Source organism: Lissotriton vulgaris, chromosome 4_1 (genome assembly GCF_964263255.1).
Source record: "Lissotriton vulgaris chromosome 4_1, aLisVul1.2, whole genome shotgun sequence".
In the NCBI taxonomy this organism is placed as follows: domain Eukaryota; kingdom Metazoa; phylum Chordata; class Amphibia; order Caudata; family Salamandridae; genus Lissotriton; species Lissotriton vulgaris.
In genome coordinates, this window is record NC_141691.1 from 314,280,353 (window position 1) to 314,306,859 (window position 26,507).

General features: G+C 45.1%; 1 protein-coding gene across 5 annotated transcripts in view; it reads right to left on the bottom strand.

The window, feature by feature from the left end:
* Positions 1-26,507, bottom strand: part of ATP11C (ATPase phospholipid transporting 11C (ATP11C blood group)) — an 828,266-nt gene that overhangs the window by 340,980 nt on the left and 460,779 nt on the right. For all 5 annotated transcript variants that reach the window (XM_086918646.1, XM_086918644.1, XM_086918645.1 and 2 more), the window contains exons 9-11: positions 23,323-23,387; positions 20,967-21,048; positions 3,868-4,018 (exon numbers count right to left, since the gene is read on the bottom strand). In XM_086918646.1, coding sequence (XP_086774772.1) covers positions 3,868-4,018; positions 20,967-21,048; positions 23,323-23,387 — 298 coding nt within the window. The remainder of the gene's footprint in view (positions 1-3,867; positions 4,019-20,966; positions 21,049-23,322; positions 23,388-26,507) is intronic.

A 26,507-nucleotide genomic window follows, 5' to 3' on the forward strand; every position in this document is an offset into this window, starting at 1 on the left:
AGAAGTCAGTTCATGTCAGTCTTGACCCCGGGCAGGTACCCATGGACATCCGTCCTGCTCCCTTTAGGATCACGTGCGCTGAGTAACACGTTCTGTGAGCTTGTCTGGAGTCACAGCCTTCAGCCCACACACGCAGGCATTCATCTTTGGCAGTTGCAGCCCTTAAGTGCAGATACAAATGGATACTCATCTTCAGCAGATCTGGCCTTAAAAGTCGATGTAGAGGGATGCTTGTCTTTGGTAGTTCTAGAACTTGAGACCGATGGAGCAGCTCCTCTTGGGAGGGCACTTCAGGTGGCAATAGCAGCACTAGGCCTTGAAGGTTGATGGCAGAGACACTTGGTGAGAACTTTGGATGGTCAAGGAAGGCCTAAGGGTCTGCGCACACACTGGATTATTGTAACGCCAGTGCCAAAGTGGATACCAGTTTCATGTGCAGTCACGAACACAGGGGTACAACCAGGTCTAACACGCAGGGGACATTCCCCCCAACAGCAATAATGAAATGAATGGTCCGAAAAGTAGCACCTCAATATTTGCAATTATGGGCAAATGAACTACAGCCGTGCTACAGACTGAAAAGTGCCTATTTGTTTGGTGTAATGGCATTTGGCTAAATAAATATATATATACATTAAGTTAGATGAACCAGTCAGAAAACACCCTCTTGAAGTTGGAAAAACAGTGGGAAAAGAAACTATTCAGAGGGAACAAATTGTATCCTGACTACACATGCGGTCGGTTATTATGCCGTAGTTGAGAACTGCGTTACATATACATATCCCATGACCATTGGATCTGAATTTTACGGTCTTTTAAGGAATATGATACATCACATACGTTCAAGCCTTGAAGAAGTCTCGTTGGAAATGAAACGCGTTGGCTAGGAGGCTATGATATGTGAAATGTAAAGAAACTACTTGTGAAAAATAAAGAAGAAAATTTCACTAGGAAATATATACCCTGGAACTGGACGTTTTCTTTGTGCACTATTGTTGTTGTAAACTGATATGCCACATCAACATTTATGTATATAGTGCTGAAACTAATTGCTTCAACCTAAAAACGAGCCAATTACTAACCAGAAAGTGTGGCTAGGATGTTGCGTATTGGCCAGAGCTGCTGACTACGGAGCTGGGGAACCCGGTTCGAGTATCGGCCTCAGCTCAACATCCAGTGATTTAGGGCAAATGACTTAATCTTCCAGTGCCTACCAAAAATGAGTGCGTCCTTAACTGGTGCTAATAAAACTATAGCGCCGGTGTTGATTAATTCCCGGTGCTAAGCACAGAACCACCCGGCTCAAGTTAAGCACTGATTTGAATACATTTCCATGCATTCGCCCTCTAATTTTGGTAAATCCCTTCAAATTCCAAAATCTATGTGAACTGTAGGAGGAAACCTAACATGGGCATTTACACATTTATAGACTTGTTTGTGCTCGAAGTTCACAGGTGCATTCAGAGCAGGGGACATTCATCTCCGGCTCGAACGATCTTACGAGCTTTGCTGCTTTTCAGATTCACACCCAAGTAAATCCCACTTTCTTATCACTCTTAGACCATTACTATAGCTAGCAGATTGGCAGTGAATAGTTGTCGAAGCAATAACCGATAAAGTAAATAGGAAACAATATATATATGTGATGCTGTATTCTTAAGAGACCATTGTTGTGTAGTAATTACCACACAGAGTACTTGTGGAAAAAAAGTTTATAACAATGGAGCAAACCGGAACAACCATCCCATCTTGCCGCCAGATTTGTCTCTCTGTCCCGAACTACCAGCAACCACATTCCATACCCTGTCATACATTCTCACATCCTGCAATCCATATTCAACCCACAAGCAGTTCACATATTCTATACATGATATAACACAACCCCCTTATTAACAAGCTATTACCCTAACTAAATCTAAAATTGCATAAAGCATTTCACCTGATACCATCGTCCAGTGATAGCAAACAATACACTGCATTCATTACACTGCAAGGCTGTTACCAATTCAGAAGGATGGCATTTTTTGGGCATTAGCAGATGCCATGTTTCAATGGTTAATGCACCAGTTATTTGGTAAAATCAAGGGTGCAAAGTTTTTTCAGGATGACATACTGGTGTGTGGTAAAAGCAGGATGAAGCATAATAGAGTCCTGGAGCAAGGTTTTAGAATTATGGGTTCACAGGGTTTGACTACTGAATATTCGAAATGTACATTTCCATAGAACAACATTACCTATTTGGGACATGTAATCAATAATGAGGGAATTAAACCAAAGCTGACTTTGATCGATGCAATTAAAAATGCACCTGCCCCTAGCTGCAATGACGAAGTTAGGTTGTTCATAGGGTTAACAGAATATTGCTCAAAGAACATTCCAAACTTTGCAGCAAGAATGTAAAATATAAGACAATTGAAAAGGAATAAGTGCAAGTTTGCGTGGTCCCGAGTGCGAGTCAGATTTTTGTAGTGTGAAAGCCCTCATTACTAATGTAGCCTCTTTGGAAAGTTTTAACCCGGAGACCCACAGTGTAATCCCTACACGTGCAAGTCGTAAGAGTTTGGGGGTATTCTTTCCCAAGTCAGAAATGATGAGAAGAAAATGTGATCGACTAGGCTTTGTAGATCACTTTCACCGACGGAGGAGAAATATTCTGTAATAGAGAAGGAAACATTGGCTTGCTTTTGGGCGACTAATCATTTTAGAGCATTTGTGTAGGGGAAATGTTTCACATTGAGATGTGGCCACAAACCGTGAAAGTACTTACCACTGACGGCCTAATTAATACATCTGCTTGGGTCGCAAGACTGTTGTTTAAATTGCAAGGCTACACTTACACAGTGGAATTTGTTCCTGGCAAGGAAAATGTGGTATCTGATTTTTTTCAAGAATGCGTAAACAACTAAAATTATGTGAAGATAAAAAGTGGAATTCAGAACAAATTGCATACGTACATAACATAGAAGGCAGGTGTATTAAAATTGAGGTATGGAATACTGAGTATGCTAAGGATTACATTTTAACTAAGATTAGGGAACATTTGGACAGGGTGGCCAAGTAAAGCAGGAATGGGAAATTTGATAAAACCTTATTGGGAAGTTAGATACGAACTGGGAATGCAGGAAGAGTCTGTATGGAGAGAAGAAAGAGTAATTCCTCCTACAAGTTTTTGTAAACCAATAATGGACTTATGTCATGAAGCCCATTTTAGCATTGTTAGGACTAAACAAGCTATGAAGGCATCATATTGGTGGCCTGGTATGGATGTGGAAATAGAGAGATATGTTCAGGATTGTGAAGTCTGTAAAACAGCTGATAAATCTTTGGTCACATCGATTGGAGTAAATCATGTACCTAGTGCTCCATGGGAGTGCATAGCTAATGACATAATGGGACCAATCGGAATGGGGCGCAAGTATATCATAGTACTAATTGATATGTAATCCAGATTGACCATTTTTTAGATTGTAGAAAAAGTGGACACAAATGAAGTGTTGCAATTTTTGGATCAAGTATTTTTGCTAGAGGATATTCTAGCGTATTTGCTTGGTGATAATCGGGTGCAATTTATATCTGTTAAGACCACAGAATATTTTGAAAGGTTAGGTGTTCAACACAGAACAACTGCACTGTACAACCCCAGCAGTAATGGCATGGGTGAGCGCTTCAACCGTGCCATAAAAAACCCCATTCAGTGGGCTGTGAAAAACAACAAAGATTGGGAAGTGCAGCTCAAGAAAATGGTTAAGAGCTTCAGGACTGGGTAAAAAGAAGGGTTTGTTTTCTCTACAACAGATGCCCCTAACAACATGTAAATGATATGAGAGTGCACTGCACTGCACAAGCCTGAGTGAAGCTCCCATTTACCTTAAATGCGTCCTTTTCTTTCCGCGTTTTTTCACTGTACCAGGGTTCATCATTGGCTGGGTCACTCTGCCAGACATACTTCAAAGTAGTGCACACGATGGCCTTGGAGAGCAGGATACACAGATACACGATCAAAAAAGCATTAATAGACCTGAAATAAACAAGGAGCAGAATAGAAATCAATACAGACGTGGCTGCACTCCCGAGACGTAGCCAAGCCTTGAACTCTACATGAAGGACCTCATTCCAAGCCCCACATGCCTACTGCCAGCACTGAAAAGTGCAGCACACATGCTTACTCACTGCAGGACGGGGGACATGGCCGTCAGAATCTAGGAGCTATTACCAGAAAATGCTGTAAGAGAAGGATGAACATTGTGTTCATTTAGCCATCCCTTTAACCTAGTTCAAATGCTATACTTTTCATGATTAAGCATCAACTTTTCCTTGACTTTCTTCTATTAACATGTAAAGAGAAACTGTAGACTGCACACATGGAATGCACGTTGTCTCTGTGTATTGTATACGTTGGTCACATCAGCTGACAGAGTTTAGGGGACTGTAACAAAATAAGTGAGTTATCACCAGACCCATTAAACGGTTAACAGCGAAACAACACAATACAGAAATGATTGATCACAATATTTACACTGTGGTTCAGAAGGCTTGCTTATGATACAGAAATCCTCCAGGGCTGCAAATACTGTTCAGACTTTGTTTTTCATCTATAATCGACTCCTACTTACCCCTTTAACTCTTAGTAATAGATATCCTGATCTATTACATACGTGCTGGACTTGTTCTGCACCTTATGCAGATTTGTTACACTTGCTTTTCAAATGCACTCCGGTTCACATGTTTTGGATCAAGGTATGGTCTCAAATCAATAATATCTTTTGCACTACACACTCGTTTCATATATCACATATTTTTTTAGGTAGTTTATCCCCCATTTGGAGTCATTGCACTTTCAGCATAAAAATAGTTGATCTGCTTATTGCAGTGGCTTTTCAGCAAATTACCAAGGCTTGGAAGGATCTCACTAACCTCTCGTATCAGGCTTGGTGGTATGCTGTATGTTACAACCATAGGCTCGACACAAAATATGTTTATCCACTTACTTTGGCTCCCAAACGGAAGCCTGTTGGGATCCAGTTACTTCATTTTTTGATACATGTGCTCTTCGCTCTCTGCCTCTATCCCCCTTTCAACAAGAAGTCGCTAAACCTCCCTGAGTTCCCATCATTGTGTTATCTCCTTTTCATAAGCAAATATCTTATCATCCTTTTGTACGTTAATATATTAACAATTGTTGCATATTTCATCATAGCTAGTTCTATATGCAGTTTATCATCTTTAAATTGTTTCCTTCATTTATTGTGTTGTATACTTTCTTTTTGTATTGATCTCGTTCATTTGTATAAGTGATCTTTTATGATTATTAATAAACTATTTTTTTGAACTGAGAAGGCTTGCTTAAGTCCATCTAGAAAAAATACCCAAGTGGAGATTCCTGTTGCAATGGAAGTGAAACTATCTGCACCAATGCACTAGGAGAGAACACTCATATCATAAAATTAGCTGACTTTTACCACTGAGTTGCTTAAGTATATCCTGCCTGATTGCTTCCTACCACGTCAATAAAACGTGTAGCTCAAGGAGCAGCCATGCAGGTAGCATGACTTCTCAGTTATACAGACATCTCGAGCGGAGTTGACAAGATCAGAAAAACGCACCCATTAAAATGCAGAATTTCACAGTATTTGAAACCAAACTCTGGCGATGGGCATATTTACGACTCAAATGCCCTTTCATGCATTCTGAAACACCTGAGTGCCCAAACTCCCTTATTAATACCTTCATTAGCTGATATAACCGACTTACACTGCGGTGTTGAGGATGTACATTTTTAAAGATAATGGGTAAGAATTTCTTGGTTCCCCTTGCGATCAGTAGGGTTTGGGCAGGTGGTTGAGTTTATTTTGGCCAGGCACGTGCACTGTACAGTTCTGTGCCAATTGGGATTTTAGTCCCAGATGTTGGCTTGGCCCTTAGTTCGAGATTCTTGACCAAAATCCAAGACGTGCTATCCAATATAAACAGTACATATTCAATTAAAAACTCACCACAAATGCAAAGCAACTTAACTTCGCCATCATCTTTGACCTTAGGTTAGGAACCTACATTTTGAATATAATGCATACATAGCTTGGTATTCGCTCTCTCTACAATGGAATATCAAATCGCACATAAGTGAAGTTCTGCTAGCTGTCAGTCCAGACTTCAAACGGACCATCTTAACAGCAACCACAAAGGTGCTTCTTACCCATCAATGGAATAAATCACCCCCTACTTACAGATATAAATTAGCATACGTTGCTCAAGCCTAAATTACTTTTCATATCCACTTTGTCACCTGAAAAACAGCATAAAAAATACCTTCCTACATGTCGAAAAACCGAACATACTGGGAGGCCAGCGGACTACAAACAACAATGAGGTAGTCATACTGGACGTAAATAGGCAAGAAAAAGAGCCCCAGTAATACTGCTTCTTCGGTTATGCACTCAGAACCTAAAGGACGCTTCCATTACATACTGGGGACAAACAACATACTGGGGACAAACAAACACTCCTGCAGATCAGAAAAGAACTGAAGGCACATCTCTTTATAGAGCACTTCATCCACCACAAATAAAAGCAAACGCCTCAAGATCAAGTTCGATTTTTCCCTATACCATCTTCTCAGCTGTACAGTGCTTCCATGTTCAATAGATTTGTTAAAACCTAACAAATACTGAGACATTACATATTAAAAATCTCATGACATAATAAAAACTTTATGACTGCCAATCTACAAACTGAAATTACAACAGGCTTCTGCATGCCTAGATTATTGGAAATCTTTCACTTAGTCTGAACTATTGCCATAAATTGACTTGGACCTGGGTGAAAAAAAACATTGTTGGTATATCTAGTGTGAAGTTCCAGTCAGCCCTTTTCATCCTGTCTGGGATTAAGCTTGAAGGTCCTGTTTAAGCTCTGCAGGACTTTCATTCTGCTACAATGCCTGCATAGAAGCACCCAGCAATCCACAGAGATGGAGAGAGCCAACCTACAAACTGGAAGCTGGCTTAACCTCTCATCAAGTGACCAGAGGCATGTTGTTGAAGAATCCACTTCTATAACAAAGGTGTTCATGAACATCCACTGAAACCCTCACCAAAGATTGAGATGGGTTGCCCGAGACATTGACTGCTACATCTGCAGGTGAGAAGGTGGATGGCTATGTCTCTTTTGCACCATCATTTGTGATTTTTATACTCTTTGCGCTCCATTCACCTGCCAACTGTGACAGTCGAGCACTCCGATGGCTATAGACTTAGCTGCACTCAGATACTTTTTAATATATGTTGCAAGTCAATGTGTTTTTGGGTTTGACACTCAAAGAGCAATGAACTTCTATCATAGCCATCAATCTACACACAAACACCCAAAAATTGTTCTCTTCCTTAGTAGGTACCATTGATGGAGTAGTTGCCATTGGATTTGCTTTGCTCTGTGTTGTTGATACGTTTATGAACATTAGCACTTCAAGAATGCTAGAGCTCGGGCCCATTTCATCACTGTATAGTGTTTATGGGTTATTTGGTTACCAGTTTCTGATGAGATTACGGTCATCATTGTGAGATTACTCGTTCAATGTTTCAATACTGTGTTACATATGTCAGTGTTTTTGTGTGTGCCCTGTTTTCTGGTTGCTGCTTATATTCTTAATACATTTAATGAACAAGTTACTTACCTTTGGTAAAGCTCACTCTAATGGATACTCCATCTAGTCTCAGATTCCGCACCTATTGAATAGACCATTAGGTGTCCAAATGGACCTGAAAACTAAAAAGTAGTACTCTGCGCAGATGTCATTCCACTCCAGAAGTGACGAACGACAGGCATACAAGTGCCAATGTGGTGGGCAGATGTCAGTTGCTAAGGCTTGTCCATTACCTCAGACACACAGCCCATCAGCAATTTGGCTTGACCAAGGGGCAGATCTCCATGTTGGGGACGTTTTAAATGGGAAAAGAGCCACTTCACCGAAAGGGGAGGTGGGAGAGTCGGTGAGTAATAACGAGTATCTACCGGAAAGAGCCTTACTGAAGGTATGTATCTTGGTCTTCTGATGGATACTAACTTGATTCCTGAATAGATGCTAAAGCAGTGCCTCCCCAGGTGGTTTTACAGTGGAATGACTCAGACCAAACATTTCTGCAGGAGAGACGAGACAAATTACCATCCTGACAGATGCAATAGTGGTTTGTGAACTTGCACAGTAATGTCCATGTAGCAACTTGACCAACATCTATGACAGCCACTCTGTGTGCTAGTAGTAGCAGTCTTGGTCGGAGACAGATGATACCTCAATCCTGAAGGAGACTGCTTCTTAGCCAGCTCATATCGATGGTTTTAATGCAGAGGACTACCCAACTGGAGTTGGTGGATTTCTGCACTTTGTGGACATTCTGAGAAGTCCACAAAGAGTTGAGCGTCCACCCAATGGTCCATGCTACGATCCATTATGAAACTTAGACTTCTCCTTGGGTCCAAATGATGCAGCTTTTTATCCACGTTTGAAGGATGAGGTGGGGCAAAGAATGGCGGGAAAGCGACAGATTACCCGACATGGAAAGGTGTTACTACCTTTACGAGAAATGAAACTTGAGTTCTCAACACCAGCTTGTTTGGGATGAGCGTTGTATAAGAGGGCTGAACAGAGAGGGGCTGCGGCTCACTCACATGGTGAGCTGACGTGATCGCACCCAGAAAAAACTTTTCATATGTCAAGGGACATACTGGACAGCTGGGCATCGGCACAAATGGAGAACCCATTAGAAAAACGAGAACTAAATTGAAGTCCCACTGTGGCATAAAAAATGGCTGCGGTGGAAAAATGGGTTGTACACCTTAAGAAATCTCATCACAACAGATGATTCACAAAGAAGGCTGACCTGGCAACCTCAAAAAGACAAAAGAGCCAACAAATAGTCATTAACAGAGCCAAACGCAAGTCCTTGCTAGAACAATGACAAAACAAACAACAACACTTCAGACAGCTTAGATTGTCAATTCGCCAGGTGCCGCGAAAAGTCACAAATTTATCCCAGATCACACTGTACACCAATTTTGTAGATAGTGGCCTGACTGCCAGAATCACATTAACATCTTCAAGAGAAAGATCAAGGGAGACTATCTGCTGCCGCTCAATCTGTGCATATGGAGGTGCACACTAGGTACATGACCGTGCCCTATTGCAGCAACAGTTGGTCCTCTTGAAGTGGGAACTGATGCTCATGCCCAGTAGTATTGGATGCAACACACTGCTGAACCAATCCGGTGCAACCAGAATGACTTGGGCCCAGTTGGTCTTGATCTTCTACAGAACTCAATCCCAAGGGGCAAAGGCAGAAGAGGCAGACAGTAGTCCTGAGTTCCATTTAAGGCAAATGTTTCTACAAGAGAGAGCTTTCTAGGGAACTTTTGAATGGAAAAAGCTGAAATTGCACATTCTCTGGTGAACAGATCGAGACAGAGTTCCCCACATTGTTGGTGAAGGCCCAGCGCAAACCCCTGCTGTAACTGCCATTCATGATCCACTAGGTATCGACGGATGAATTATACTGCCTTGCCATTTAAAGATCCTGCCAGGTGGTTCACAACCAGAGAAATGTCCTGGTGATCCAGCCACTTCCAGAGGCACAAAGCCTCCTGACACAGCTTGATGCAGAACCACATGGTGGTAGTGTTGTCCATGAGGACCTGTACCAGCTTCCCTCTGATGGATGATAGCAAACCTTTCAACCTCAAGCAGATGGCCCGCAGCGCCAGCAAACTGATACAGGGATCTGCTGGAGACCAGAGTTCTGTGATCTCCACCTCGTCCAGATGGCCTCCCCAGTACAGTAGTGATGCAACCTTGACCACCGTCAGCTCTGGGTGTGATAAGGATAGGGGTCTGCTACTCGACCAACCAAGGTCTAGCAGCCACCACTACATACCCTTTGAATTCTCTGAAACCTGGTACCTGTACTGTGCCCACTCAGATTTTCAATACCGCTCTTGAGCCCGCATGTGCCATCTGCTGTGTTGCACTGGCAGGTTGCCAAGAGCCCCAGCAGCCTCAATGCAATCCTCACTGAGACCCAGAACAGGAGCTGCAACATTGGCATCATAGCCCAAATGTCCTAGACTCTCTGCTCAGGGGGAAGGTACAAAACTGCTCCGTTTTCAGGACAGCTCTGATGAATGGGAGTATCTGCGAAGGAGTCACATGTGACTCAGCAGGTTTATAGTGAACCCCAATGAGGTGAGATTTGAGCCTGTCTTCAACAGCCAGTCCTATAGGTATGGGAACAATGGCTCCACTAACCTCTAAAGATGTGCTGCGAGGGCGTGGCCAACTGCCGAGCATGGCGGCAGCTTGAACGGGGAGCTCCGCAAGGCATAACGGCCTGTACATAAATCCGTTCTAAAATCCTTGGCAGCGCCCGCTCGAAGGAGCGACATCGGCTCCAGAACCCAAGCGGCACCCACTGATCCGCTCCCGCAGCGAATCTGACGCCGGGAAGTGTTCCGTTCTAAGACGGACTGCTGGGGCTTCTAACTGCCCAGCAGCACCGGGCCAGCGTAACTGACGGAGCCGGGCGGAAGTGCCCCCTGCCGGGGTGAGTCGCGGCGATACCAGCCGGCACCCGCGGCACACCGCAAAAAGGCGTGACTCACCGCTCCGTGTTACCGGAGCGAGCCCCTGTGGAAGGAGCATCGGCAGCTTCGTCCTGGACTGGCTGCGTCTATCGAACGCACACGGAGTGTGCTCCCTCACAAGTGGAAAGGTTCATGGAGTCCGGCGACGCCATTTTGGGGACAGAGTGAAGATCGGGAATACTGCTCCCACTGAGAGGTGAGCCCAAAAAACCTGGGGACCCAGCAGCGCGCCCACAGATCAGCATAACAGACATTTACACGAGCCTACCGGGGGGGGCGGGCGCTGCTCCCTGCCCCGCACCACACGGTATCTGTCCCGAGGGGACATATATTGCACTATTTATACTACTGGACGGGGCAACAGCCTCATTGGGAACCCACCCTAGCGAGGCAGCACAGAACCGCACCGAGAGCCTGACACTACTTTGGGGGTGTTCCCTGCCCGGAGAGCGCCGGGGCAACCGTGTGACGCTGGTGCTGGACGTGATACCTCGACCGAACAGGAGCGGAGTGCACACATGGTGGACCACGCGGCGAAAGCACTGTGACGGACCTCCTAGCAAAACAAGTGACCACACGGCCGTGCTATACGGGGGCGCTGCGGGTGACGGTGCAAACTCCTGCTGACGGGAGAGTCCCCATCTGAGCGAACGCTGCCTGGCGACAGGTGGATTACGGAGGAGACCGGACTGCACAACAGTGAGCGCGACGCCATGGCGAACAAGGGCACAAGAAGCGCGACGACGCAAGCAAAATTGGATAAATTTGCGTATACTCAGCAGAGACACTCTCAGGGCGGCGGGCGCAAATCCTCTGGTACACCTCCGGACACAGAAGGGACAGAGAAAGTAACCCTGGAGGATATTATGAGGACCCTCACTGAGGTAAAAGCAACAGTGAGCACTATTTCCACCGAGGTGAATCTGCTGCGAGCGGACTTCAAGAAAATGTCAGAGAGAGTGTCCCAAGTGGAGGTGGTCACGAAATCGCTTATTGAGGACACTTCGGACCTGCAAGTGGCGATGGAGCGAATGGAGAAGGTCACGAGACAGCTGCAGGACAAGCTCGACGATCAAGAGGGACGCTCCAGAAGGAACAACGTCCGCATCCTAGGCCTTCCGGAATCGGAGGGGAAGGGCGCCATGGACCTGTACATCGAAGACCTCATTAAAAACAAGCTGCAACCGAAAGGCCTGTCAAACTTCTTCTCTGTTGAAAGGGCGCACCGGGTACCTGGGGGTGCAGCCAAACCGGGAGCTACACCGCGACCTGTCTTGGCCAGGCTGTTCAACTTCAGAGATAGAGACGCCATCTTGCAGGCGGCGAGGGTCGCACCGCCGGTGAAAATTCAAAACTCGACTTTGGCATTTTTTCCGGACTATACAGCGGAAGTGGCCAGGTGCCGAAAATCATTTACGGAAGTAAAAAAGACGCTACGTGATAGGGGCTTGCCCTACTCGATGCTTTTTCCCGCCAAATTGCGGATTGTGGCCGAGGGAAAGACATGGTTTTTTGATACACCGGAGGTGGCGCGAGAATGGCTAGATGGATGGAGGCAGGTGGGCCAACCCCAGAGGCCGCACAGGGACCGCCAGAGCCAATGTAATGGGAGGACGACGGAACACCAAACCACTGGCCCTACGACGGAAGACGGAGCAGCGGGACTGGACTCAGATCTAGAGAGGGACCCTCTCGACTCAGGCCAGCCTGTTAGGGGTTGATTGATTATGCCACATATGGACCGGCACGCTTGTAACCCTTGGGACCTCGTAGCTGATGGAGCTGAGTAGGGCGGGCATTGGCCGATGCCTGTGGGGGACTCACCACCCCACGAGCAAGTAAGATAGATAGGGAAGGGATTAAGCACTCTGCCAAGTTGGGGAAGCGGGCGGGACATCGTCCGTGGAGCAGGGGAGCAGGGAGGGGGTGGGGGGGGTGGAAGTTATACTGTTGTTGTTATTGTTTTTGGTCATCGCTACTCACATAAGTAACACAGTCACATTGCTGGTCATTCACACTTGGTGCTCAGACGCACGTCATTACATACAGGTTGCGCCACACTGCTGCACATGGGCGCCAATGGTCTTAACTACAAATGGCACAACAAGAACAAGCTGCACCCACTGAGGGTACCCATGCGCTGACGACTGTACCCCCACTGAAACTGCTTACGTGGAACGTCAGGGGACTAGGGGATAAAATTAAAAGGGGTTTGGTACTGCAAACCGTCAAACGCCATGGGCCCGAGTTGGTTCTGCTTCAAGAGACACACCTAGCAGGAACTACATGCAAGGCTCTAGACAGACGCGGGTACACAATGGCAGTTCATGCTGAATTTACTACGGGCTCCAGGGGCACAGGGATACTCCTTAAGAAAAACTCACCCTTTCTGGTTCATAGCCACAAGACGGATGATCAGGGACGCTTTGCGGCACTTACAGGACAGTGGGAGGGGAGAGCCCTTAATGTGGTGTCGGTCTACATTCCCCCAGCGTTGCACTCCACAGCACTACCGGCACTTGGGCAATTTCTGCTTGATCTGCCGGAGGGTGACATACTCATAGGGGGGGACTTTAATGCTATCACCGACCCCTTGCTTGACACCTTCCCCACACGAAACCGCCCACGAGAGGCTACGGTCCTCCCCAGCTTCCTGACCGCACTGGGCCTCACGGACGCTTGGCGCCAACTACATCCCACGGCGAACCAATATACGCACTACTCCTCCACACACAACAGCCTCTCGCGTATTGATTTCTTCTTCCTTTTAGGGATAGGATTGGGCTCCATAGACAAGCTGGAAATTCTACCCAGGGGCATATCCGATCACTCCCCAGTCCTGCTACACCTCACCACCAGGGAGTCGAAACGCGCCAGAATATACCCAATTTATCCCAATTATCTTCAGATTCCTGGAGTCAGGAAAAAGCTCAAACTGGCCACAACACAATACTTTGCTGAAAATGCAGGAACGGTCTCATCACCCTCGATACTCTGGGAGGCGTATAAAACGGTCCTGCGAGGTGCAGCCATAGCAGCAATCACTGGACATAAAAGGGACTCCAAGACGGAACTTGCGAACTTGGAACTGGCGCTTGGCGCAGCGAACACGGCCCACATGCTAGACCCTACCCCGGACACAGCCCATACGCTACACCTCCGACAACTGCAACATCAGGCTCACCTGACAGCGATTACAAAAGGGCACTTAGCAAGCACCGCACACCGCATATATAACGTAGGAGACAAGGCCGGGAAGATGCTGGCATGGTTAGATAAGCGAGGCGGCAGTAATAGAGGGATACAGAGACTATATGATCATGAGGGCAAGATACAGACACACCCGGAGCACATTGTGCGCACCCTAGCACGCCACTTTCAGGGGATATACACCCCGGCGCGGTCTGTCACGGAGCAGGAAGCAATGGCCTCGTTAGAACACATCGAGATCCCTGTGCTGCCACACGAGGTACAACAAGACCTAGAAACGGATCTGACAGAGGGCGAGATCCAATTGGCGATACAGGCATTACAATCCGGCAAAGCACTGGGACCTAACGGAATACCGGTGGAATGATATAAAGCGAATGCCTCGGTGCTGGCAAGACCCCTGCTGGATATGTATAATGATAGTGTAGAGAGGGCAATGCTCCCACTCGATCAGCGCACGGCCACGATTGTAGCCATTCCCAAACCAGATAAAACACCAACTGAATGCACCTCATATCGCCCCATCTCCTTGCTCAACATCGAGGCAAAGATATTGGCGAAACTTCTAGCCGGTCGCCTAACACAGCACCTACACATCCTGATACACCCCGACCAGTCGGGCTTCATGCCTCACCGGAGCACGGCGTTGAACCTGCGGAGGCTACACGGGGTGCTAGCGAGGGCACATCTCCTTACGGGCCAAGCTGTAATATTGTCCCTGGACGCCAGGATGGCGTTTGACCTGGTGGAGTGGGAATACCTGTTCGCCGTCCTGACCCGAATGGGCTTCGGCCCGAAATTTCTTGCCTGGGTACGACTACTATACACGTCACCGGTCACGCAAGTGGTCGCGAATGGCCACATTTCACCGCCATTCCCACTGGGGCGGGGAACTAGACAAGGATGCCCGTTATCGCCCCTTCTCTTTGCGTTGGTGCTGGAACCGTTGGCAATCCTACTTAGAGCGACGCCACTGTTCCGCGGCATTACCTGGGAGGAAGGGTGGGAGGACAAAGTCTCCCTATATGCGGATGACATGCTGATCTACATGGTCAATCCCACCGAGGGGATCCCTGCCCTACTGACGCTGTGCGATGAGCATGGCAAGGCGTCGGGATATACCCTGAATTGGTCTAAATCCATAATATACGTAATAAGGGGCCCGGCCCCAACGTTACGTGACGACTGTCCCCTAAAAATCTCATCCACCTCCTTCAAATATCTGGGAATTTTCGTTACCACTGATGTTGCGGAGTACTATACTAGGAACTTGATGCCACCTCTGACACGCCTACGGGCGGACGTTAAATTCTGGGCCACACTACCGCTGACCCTCCTTGGACGGGCAGCGCTATATAAAATGATGGCTCTCCCACGGTTTCTATATGTACTTGAGAACTCCCCCATATCGTGGGCCCGCGATACTTTAAACAAGTCGCTGCACTGGTATCCAGCTTGTTGTGGAGCAATGGCCCAGCGCGTATAGCGCATGATAAATTAGTGAAGGGCTGGTATGAGGGAGGAATTGCGTTACCCAACCTCCAGCTATATTATTGGGCATCCCAACTTAAAATAATTAACCAATGGATCCACACCCCACGGGGGGACCCCGCATATAAGGCGGACTGGTCACAGCTGGGTACAGACGGCATGCTCGCGGTGCTATACAATTACTCACAAGTTAAAAACCTAATCGGTCCGACGCTTCACACGGCGACACTATGGCACACAGCACAATCACGTCTGGGTTGGAAAGGCAAAATCACCAGGTTAACACCGCTGTGGGACACTAAAGCGCTGGGGAACCTGAGGTCCTGTAAGGGATTCACACAGTGGGACAACATAGGAATTTCAGTGGTGGGGGACCTTTGGGAGGGAGGTACGGTGGTTGCACTTTCCCAACTCCAACAACAGTACGGTTTAAGCCCCACTGAGACAGTCAGATATATGCAAATCCGACACGCACTACTACAGGCAATTCCACCCGACACCACACTCCCGGAATCATCACCAATGGAGGACAGACTACTGACTGATTTCATGGAACATAAAGCAACCTCCCTCACATATAAAAAACTAGTTAACAACTTACCGGACCCCACACTGAAGCTTAAAGAGAAATGGGTGGGGGAACTGGGGGAGATGGATGAGACGGAATGGAACGAGGCGCTTGCATCACCGCGTGAAGTAGGCATATCGGCCAGGTTCCGATTAGTACAGCTCAAGATTCTGCACCGCACTTACTACACTAGACCACTTTTACATACAATACAGAGGGCGCCGCACCCTTACTGCCTCAGGGGCTGCGGAGATGAAGGTACTCTGCTCCACACTTTGTGGGATTGCCCGCGGATCCAAGAAGTCTGGAGACAAATCATGCGCACGGTTTCCCAAGCAATGGAAGTGTCAGTCCTGCCTGAACCCCGTAAGTGCTTGCTAAACATTTGGGACCCTAACGACCTGGACAGGTATGGACAGCTGTGGGTTACGCTGGCTGTGACAGTGGCCAAAAGAGACATTGCGCAGAAATGGGGTGCCCCGGAACTTCCTACGGTAGCTGGGTGGATCAGGAACATGGACCTCCTAATGGTAAAAGAGAGGGCGGTGTATGTGCTACGAGCTTGCCCCCGTAAATGGAATAGGGTGTGGACGCGTTGGAACAAATATAGGGGGGAACCATGTGAACCGTTGCCAGAAGGTGGGGACTTGGAATCTGAGGAAGATGAGGACTAGATGGCGTAGGTCTACTTGTTGAGTGCTGATGTGTGCCGGGAGGGGGCAGAGCTACAATGATACCATGGGAATGTGAAGACACATGTGGAATGACCGACCGCAGACTGTGTAAGGAGATAACCATTGCCAAATGATGACCTTAGTTGGGTTTTATTGTTTTCATTATATCTAAAAGTTGAAATGTTGGGAGCAAATACACATTCCAAGAATGGGCTACTCATGGACCAACATGTGAGAATACTATGAGGATAAGACAGGGGTACTGTACATTGGTTGGTCATGATTGCTCCAGGCACGAATCGTGATGGCAAACGTAATAGGATAGAAAATAACATGTTTGAACTGCTTCTCAAGATTGCAAAATACATTGACATGCAAATGTGGATTGTATATGTGGAAATGAATGTGATGTTGGTTATCCTGACAATAAAGTTTAAAAAAAAAAAAAAAAAAGATGTGCTGCGACGAGTGCCATCACTTTTGTGAACAGCCGAGAGGCAACGGTAAGCCCAAAGAAGTACGTTTCAAATTGCAAATGATCCCGGCACACCGTGAACTCAGATATCATCTTTTGGCCTGCAGGATAGGAATATGTAAATATACATCCTGTAGGTTCAATGTTACCTGCAGTCTCCGGGATCTAGGGCAGACAAGACCTGGGCCAGAGTGAGCTTCTGGAATTTGTCCTCCGCTGGAAGGCTTTGAAAGTTTGTAAATATAAAATAGGATGAAGGCGTACATTATTCTTCGGCACAAGGAAGTAGTGGGAATAACACTCAGTTCCTATTTCTGAGCCCGTAAACCTCTCTATGGCTAAATGTGCCAAAAAAGCCTGCTTTTCCTGTTACAAAATGGACATGTTTCCTCCATCAGCTGCATTGAAGGGTTGGCAAGTGCAGCAAAGTAGAAAGAAATAGAATGGTGTAGCCCTACTTGCTAAGTCGGAGGACCCATAGGTCTAACGAAATTTCATGCTACTCTTAAGCAAAGTATCTGATCCTAACTACTTCATAACTAAAGCAGTTTGCAGTTGTTGTTGGAGAGGCAGGTGACTAAGCTAGATGTTGTTCCTGATTCTCAGAATATTTCCTCTGGGTGCCGATACCTTAGCCAAGAAAAGGCTGAGCAAGCTGTTTTGATTGTGGCGAGGTCTGGCATTAGCGGTACTCAAAACCCCAAGCATAGGCACAAAAGAGGTGAAACTGCTGAGGAAGTTGTCTGGTTAACACTTTGGCACAACCCTCTCTAAATTTCTTCAGGTCCAAGCCCATTTTCGCATCAAAAATGTGAGAGCCATCAAATGGCATGCCCATTAAAGATGATTGGTTATCCCCGGAGAAGCCTGTAGACTGCAGAAGCACCATACTTGTGCACTTTACTCACCCCGAGCAGTTAGATGTATTGAGGCCATACAGTATAAACCTTGTCGCATCCAGGCCCTCCTTCATGATTTTGGCTAAAGATGCCAGCAGGTCCTCTGGAACTGCCAGCAGGATTTGACTAACTGCATACCATAAGGTAGGACTCTAGCGGCATAGAAGGCAGCTGGCAGTGATTGAGTGCAAAGAAAGACTAGCCGGTGAAAACATAAACTTGCCATATGTTTCCATGCGCTTAGAACATTCCATATGAAAGGTGCTAGCATTGATTTGGCTGGTGGACACAAGTGGACCACAAGGCTCTCAATATAAGCTGTTGTGTCAAAATGTTTGGACCACCCGAGATCAGTCTTTTGCAATGAGCTACCTGTCTATGAACTGAGGGCCCAGAACATGGATTTACCCAAGTGTCTAGGAAGGTATAAGTTCAGGCCTCATTGAATGGCAATAGAGTTTCAGTAGGTGCCTGGCCAGCCTCAAGAACCTCTGTCAAGACATTTGTTTAGACCTCCATTGTAGGGAGCTGTAGGTTAAGGACCTCTGCAGCCCACCTCATGACCCCAGCAAAAGACGCCCTCTCTTCAGTGGCAGTACCTTGGAGAGAGACAAGTCCAGTGTCTGGGGAAGTGGCTGGACCACTGGCATCCTGTAGTTCGGCGTACCACTTGTCCTCAGAGTATGGCAGGACAAGGTATCAGAGTTGAAGGTTATAGGCTGCGGCCAGTGACATCAGCGAGCAGCTTTGGTCGAGTCGTTGCCAGCTCTACTTGGAGACCACTATAAGTAATGGAACCTCTTCTGGTGCTGGCGGAGTCGGGAATGCCATCAATGATAAGGAGGCAGTGCAAGGAGTGGTGCCAGAACCAAAGTTAGCACCGAAGCCGGTGCAGAACCAAGTGAGAGACACAGACAGAGCTGAGGGGGGAAACGCCGGCAGGCCTCTGTGGATTGTGGGGGCCCAAAGGCACAGCAGAGGGAGCTGGAAGCATGCCAAGTATGTGTAGCATGGCCCTCCTTAAGGCCTCCATTTGCTGCCATGTTGAAAACAGGCCCGGAAATTCGGATTGGTTCAAATTTAAAATCGGCTCCTCAGGTGTTTGGAAGCGAGGCCGTGAGGTACACTGACCCCACTGCACCCTCTCTATGAATTGGAGGGCGGCAGAAAGGGGCAGATTACAGCTTTGACTTCTTCTGCTTCTTTTTAAGCTTTCACAAACAGTTCGATAAGGCGTGCGTCTTTGGGTGCTTGGCGACGTGAAGTTTCACCTCACAGTCCCATATGGCCTACAGGTTCATCTGGGCATAGTCACTGCAGGCCCTGGAGTCCTGCTCCGACCCAATGCAGCAAAGGCATACCTCACAGGGATGTATTGAAGACAATTGTTTGTGATGCAGAACGTTGGCTGGACAGTGAAACTTTATCAACACTTGATAGATAACTGTGCTCACAGATGAGAAAGCCTTCAGAATGTGATATTTCAAGAATTTATAGTGTCAGAGGGGGATGAGTGGTACAGGTGATACTGGGGGAGGTGGGTACTCTTCTGTTGCCGAAGTGTTACATGGCATGTGTTTTGTCCCTATTTTACCAACAATTACCTGTGTCTTCACTGTAAAAGGCAGCTGGGTTGTTAACGGGAAACACGCACCAGCAAACAACGTGCACAGAAGAGACATGTGATGGCCTGACAGAGGAGAAAGCACAGCAGTAAAGAAGAGAGAAAGTGGAGCGGGTGGAACAGATGAAAAAAGAGGGAAGACACCAGTTACACAAAATAAAAGAACAGAAGAGAGGAGAGCATATCAGGCACAGGGAAAGAGAAGGGGAGAGAAACATTGATGTAGAGCAAAGAAAAGACAGGGAAAAGCAGAAAAAGGAAAGAGAAGGACTAAAGCAAAGGGCAAGCTGACGAGGGCGTATGGGGCGAAGGTAAAAAGTAAGAGGATGGCAGAAGAAAGAGAGCAGGGGAAGAAGTGACAGTGGAGAGTTCTACTGATCTTCAAGGGAACCAAGAAATCCTTATCCATGGTGCTTAAAAGTCTACAACCCAACTCCGAGTTCTTTACTGTACGGAAGAGAAGGTTTACCACATGGTAATCTGTGTGTCCCTACCGTGGTATGCACTGGTTATATCAGCTAACGAAGTTCTTCACAAGGGAATCAACGGGAATTTGAGTCTTAAGATGCACCTCGCCAGTGTTTGGTCTCAAAACCTGTGCAAATCATGCGTTTTTGATAAGTGTGTTTTTATGATTTTGTTATCTCTGATTGAGATGATGAACAAAATGTGGGTAAAAAAGGAAAGATTGAAAAGAGGTACAAAGTAAAGTAGTGGAGACAGACAGCAAGAGTAGAGTGGATAGAGATCAGGGGGCGGATGGAGAGGGGGGGCCGCATCTGTTGTGGAAGTGGGCTATGGCCATGATGGAAGTGCCATGCTCAGATGGAAGAAGCAGGCAGCAGTTTTCTTAAAAAAAATTATGAGCTTATTTTTATTCTAAATTAAACACTGCAAATAGCAAAAAACAATTAAAACATAATTCAGCAATTCCAAACAAATCAATTAACACATCGCATTTAAAATGTAATTCAGAAGTTTCATTGTTCATTCAAAAACTTCTGCTACACCCACTTTGAAAATTTTCCGATTAGATCGAAAGCTAAAGAAAGGCTAAATGGCTTGGGATTCCTACTTGTAAAGCGTTCATCTTTGCTCCACTCCTATTTATATAAAACTTCTAAATGTGATGTTTTTGTTCTGCAGGAAACAGAGATCTTAACAAAAAATATTTTACCGATATTTACATAACACCCAAAATATGTCAACAAAATGTATAAAGTTTATTTTACCGATTTTAAGGATGTACGTACGAAACTAAATTAGGGCAGTTGAAAGCAGGTCAACTGGGAATTGCTTTCAAAGCTGAGCTAAAGTGAGCAACACACTTTGAAACTAAACTAAACAACACATCTTAAGTGTAAAGTAAACAACGCACTTCAATACTAAACATACTCACTTTTCCACCGCAGAGCGCTTCTGGGACTTCCCCTGGTAGTTCAAAGCCATTTTTGTTTCCATTCCAGTGTAGATTGCAACTCCTGTACAACATAAAGAGTTTTGGATTAGAGAGTTCATGGCGCAGTAACAGCCTGATTCATCAAGCTGAATTGCGCTCGCAAAGGGCCAGATTCTGAGAATCTGGCCCTTTGCGAGTGCGATTTTTGCATTTGGGATTCATCATCCCAAATGCAAAATCGGTAATAGCGATTTCGCTATTTTGCGAGGAATTACATTTAAGGAATCTCTATTTGAGATTCCTTAAATGCAATTCATCATCCATTTTTAAATTGCGAATTCGCAATTTCGGCCCGCTATTTACCGCGAGGTCAAACCTCGTGGTAAATAGCGAAAACTTAGAAAAATGCTTTTAAAAGCATTTTTCTAAGTTGCATGTTGCACACACACATGTCCTTTGGACATGTATGTGCGCAACACCTGTTTAAATTTGTATTTAAGGGGTGCTACAGGGTGTCCTTTGGACACCCCTGGCACCCTTTAAATCGCTATCTTATTTGCGATTAGCAAATTGCTAATCGCAAATAAAGAATACTCCCCATTCACTACTATGGGCCTTTTGGCCCATAGGAATGAATGGGGAGTTATTCCTTATTTGCGATTAGCAATTTGCTAATCGCAAATAAGGAATATGTAGGAATCGCATTTTATTTTGCGATTCCTACATGAATCCCGTTTTGCGAGCCTGTAATAGCGATTCCTTATGAATCGCTATTAAAGACTCGCAAAACGGGTCTTTGATGAATCAGGCTGTAAATGCATTTCAAAGGATTTTAGGTTTGCGAATTAAATAAAATGTGAATTTGTTTGTTGTACATTTTTCTGTAGTTTTCTGTATTTTTTAAAGGTTCAAATCGCAGAAAAATGTTATGGATTTGTACCTGGCTTCCACTAGGGATTCAGTTGGAAATGACTAATTTATTTGTAAACCCAACTTCACCCTGTCACTCCACATCATACCATTCAGTGGTTCATATTCCTTGCATTCCTAGACGTTTTATATTTTTATTCCCACCCTTCCAGAAAATTCTGTTAAGTCCCATGCCATTCTAGAGACACTGTCTTTATATTTTAGTATTGTGCGCTAAGAAGATGTATTAAAACAATAATCCAGCTGTGACGAATAAAAACTGTACTAATGCACCGCATATTTGTGAAAAAAATCTCCAGTAAATGAAAGCTGATTTTGGTATGTTAACAGCAATAATCACATTAGTTGTTACTTGTGTTCTTTAAGAGTTCTTTTATAAAATTCAGTTGAGAGTGAAAAAACACACACAGGAGCTACAGCCGACGCGTTTCGTCCTCTTGTGACTTCTTCAGGGCAAGATAAAGGATAAGATAGTGTTCTTAGGTCTTCTCCCGGGTACGTGGATATATCCGTAACGTTCTACTATGCTGAAAGGGGCATCCTGTTCAACAAATAGTTCTCTGTGGAGGAATCTGGTCTGTCAGAGCCGTTCTTGTTATTAGGCGGTATGTATCTGTTTGTAGTCACGTTCTGCCAATACACTCATAAAATGAAAGGTATTTCAATATTGTGCTATAATTCTCATCAAAATATGGATGATAGTCCAAATAGAGCTGGAACCAGGGTAGTAGGCATGGGATGAAGGTTCTGTCTGTCTATCTTAATAAAGTGAGCTAAAGCATCCCCTGGTTCCTAGATCAGCATGCAATACAACGTCCTCCTCCGTCAGGTGACAGACCAGATTCCTCCACAGAGAACTATTTGTTAAACAGGATGCCCCTTTCAGCATAGTAGAACGTTACGGATATATCCACGTACCCAAATAACCACGGGAGAAGACCTAAGAACACTATCTTATCCTTTATCTTGCCCTGAAGAAGTCCCAAGAGGACGAAACGCGTCGGCTGTAGCTCCTGTGTGTGTTTTTTCACTCTCAACTGAATTTAATAAAAGAACTCTTAAAGAACACAAGTAACAACTAATGTGATTATTGCTGTTAACCTTATCAAAGTTATCAGTTTCTGCAAACTTTGAAGTGGTGCACCTTGACCTTGTTTAAAGTATTTCATAGTTCATGTTTTGAACCAACATTGTAACGGTGGGTGTTTTTGAAGTGTGCACACATATTGTCCCATGTACTAAAGTGTGGGTCTAAATTAATCTTGGGAGAATATTTGACTAGGTGCTGTTCTGTTGGGAATCCTCCACCGTTGTTCTTTTTCTAAACTGATTTTGGTATGTCTTGGCATCGAGGAATGAGTTCTAGACTGTTTTCTTCAATTAATTGCACGTTTCTTTATATAACACACAACACAGCCATGCTTACCATAAACCTTCTTGGTATTCTTCAAAGTAGCTCCCTTCAGCAGCAGATTTTCAGGACCCAGAGATCTAGAAAGCAATAGATTCCCAGAATTCATCACTATCAAATGCATTCAAACATTGACATCCCCGAATTCCACTAGTTTGCCCCTTGGATCTTTTGTCTGAAATAACGGCCATGCATCCAGATCCTTCATAAGCATTACTGCCCTCTTCTTAGGGTGTTAACAAGTGATAGTTGCCAGTCCAGTAGTTGGGCAGGACTGTACAATTAGAGAAGGGTCAATTAACTGCTGCAAATGAAGCAACGTGTGAGCAATATTTTCAAAACATCCACATAACCTGATCCTACATGCATTTGAAGATGTCTCCTGTGACTTGCATCATGACCTATCCTCACTCTATAACTTGACTTTACATGCAGGCAAACAACTAGCTAGCGCAAGCATTCCAGGCCTTTTTGATTGCCGAGCCAATCTCATCGTTCCTAAGAGGACGCCGTGTTGTTATTCATCCTTTCAATTCAGACCTCTGAGTTTCATATTAAGGGAAGGGACTGCTTCTTCCTATTTTGATGGCAGTCAGCATTGACCCTAATAATGCTGCGTTCAGCTTTGCGTTCACCCTAAGGGATAGTGCAGTGCTGATAGTGAAGTCTCCTCTGCAAATGGCTTATCGCAAAAAGTCTTTTTCTGCATATTTAGTGAAAAATTAATGTTAAAGTTCAAATACAAATCCCAAAGATGGGATTCCTATCACCGGCAGGAAACCGGTGAAGGAAGGAAGTTTTCTCCAGCAAGACCGTTAGACCCGATATCCTTGTTGTGGTATTCCACCACACATTTTGCCTTAACTCCCTGATTTTGACTGAACTTGTTTTAGTTGGCATTAGGATTCTGTGCACTTTACCCCTGCTACTATGTGCTTGTGCCATCTACTTGAAAAATAGCAACATTGGCCTACATCTTATTGACATATTTAATTTACTTATAAGTCCCTAGTAGTCAAAGTCAAAAGTAGCTTTATTCGGGTTCAAAATGCAGAATCCAGAATAGCACAACATTACATACTTTAAAAAAACACCACTAAAAAACACGAATTATACAGTCCATTAAAACCAAAGTCATGAACAGAAGAGCGATTTGAATACCTAAGATTAAGATCAATCAATTCATTGATAATCTAAATCTTAACAAATGCTTTAAAAACATTGATACTGCATTCAATGTCAGCTCGTCCCCCAACATTTGTAATCTAAGCAGAGCTGTTCTACATTGCCTAAGTCCCCATTTCTTAAGCAGTGGGAGTGAGTACTTCTTCCTGATTAATGTGTAGTATTTACAAAACAATATGGAGTGTATCAAGGATTGGTGGGAAACGCCATCGCATGGGCACAGTATTAGGGTTCTTGACCAGGTGTTTACAACAGGGAAGGTTACTAGCCTGTATATACTTCCTCCCCTGAACCGTGTCAATATCATCCTAGTGTAACTACTTTTTATACACACAAGATAATGCTGAATGCCCTCATTCTGTAACATTAGTTGGTTTTGAATCACAGAGGTTTTCTTGGCCTCTACTTCCCACCTTTTATTTTTCAAGAAAGTTAAACACAATTCCTTCAGCCGTTTTCTGGGGATTACTGCCATGGTCTGCGGGCTCGCAAAGAATTCCGGATTTCCAATATGCGTTAGGAATTTCTTCATGTACTTAAACCATTCAATTTTATGGCTCCCCTGCAAATTCATACAATCTAGATGGCATCCCTATTCAAGTCAGTCTCCTTAGAGACCCATATCTTGTGCCATAAAGATATAGGGCTAACTTTGATGAGGTCAGTTATGTACGTCAAGCCCAGCTCCTGATGACAAACATACGTGGAGGTGGACTTGGGTGTTGCGAGTAAGTATCGCACAAAAGCGTTTTCACATAACTGGATCTCACTTATGTCAGTATTACCCCACAAACCTGCACCGTAAATAACAGTAGATATACACTTTGATCTGTAAATGTCCAATAATATGTTTACAGGACGCCCTCCAAGCCTAACAGCAAAATTTCTAACTGCTCCAATGGCTTGTGCGAAAGCAAATTTCCTAGCATTGGCAGCAGCATTCCATGTGCCATTTTTGTCAAAAATTGTTCCCAAATAGGAGAAGGTCTTTGTGGTTTCAATTCTTGTCCCAGAGAGCGAGATACTGCACTGCGCAGTCCTCTTTTTGGAGCAGCACATACTAAAGGTTTTACTACTATTTATTTTCAAACCTCTCTCCCCCATATAATCTGAGAAAGCCCGTAACGACCTTTAAAGCCCCACTTGGGTCCTGGCCATAATCACGGCGTCATCCGCATATAGTAAGATTGGTGCAGGATTTCCCCCAATTTGGGGGTAATCCTGTTTACACTCCACTAAATGAGATACTACACTATTAATATATACATTAAATAAAAAAGGGGCCAGGATGCATCCCTGACGCACTCCCTTTTTTATTGGGAACTTCGAGGTGCATTCTCCTTTAGAACCAAAACGAACCTTTCCTCCAGCCCCCCTGTATAGCTCTTTTATAAAATTCCATAAGCTCCAGTCAACTCCCAAGCTGGATAAAGTTTCCCATAAAAGTTTGTGACTTAAGCAGTCAAAAGCAGAGCTTAAGTCTACAAAAACTAAAAGCAACTTATCTACCTTCGCAACCACATATTTCCCAATGATTGTTTCTAAATTCAACCCTTGCTCCACTGTCCCCAGGCCAGATTTAAAACCCTATTGAAATTTAGATAACATACTTGAAGCATCTGCCCAATCTTGGAGTCTATTTAAAATGACCCTCCCTGCCGCTTTCATTAACCACTTGGCTGCTAGGCGTTTCCCCCCCCCCCTGTGCTGGAAATTGCCATTTTAGTGGCACCATGACGAGCTCAGCTCGCCATCAGCACACGACACCCGTGGGTGATGTTGAGCTGAGCTCGTCATCAGCATCGAAGGGGTTAAGGAATCCAATAACGAGATAGGCCTATAACATTTGGGGTCATCACGATCCCCCTTTTTTAAAAATAGGGACCAGTATCGCTTCCTCCCATGATTTAAATAACCCTGTTTTATTTGCGGAATTTAAAACATTTGTGAATAGCGGGGCCCATAAATTAATATTAGATTTAAAAATGTCTACCGGTACCCCGTCCGGTCCTGGT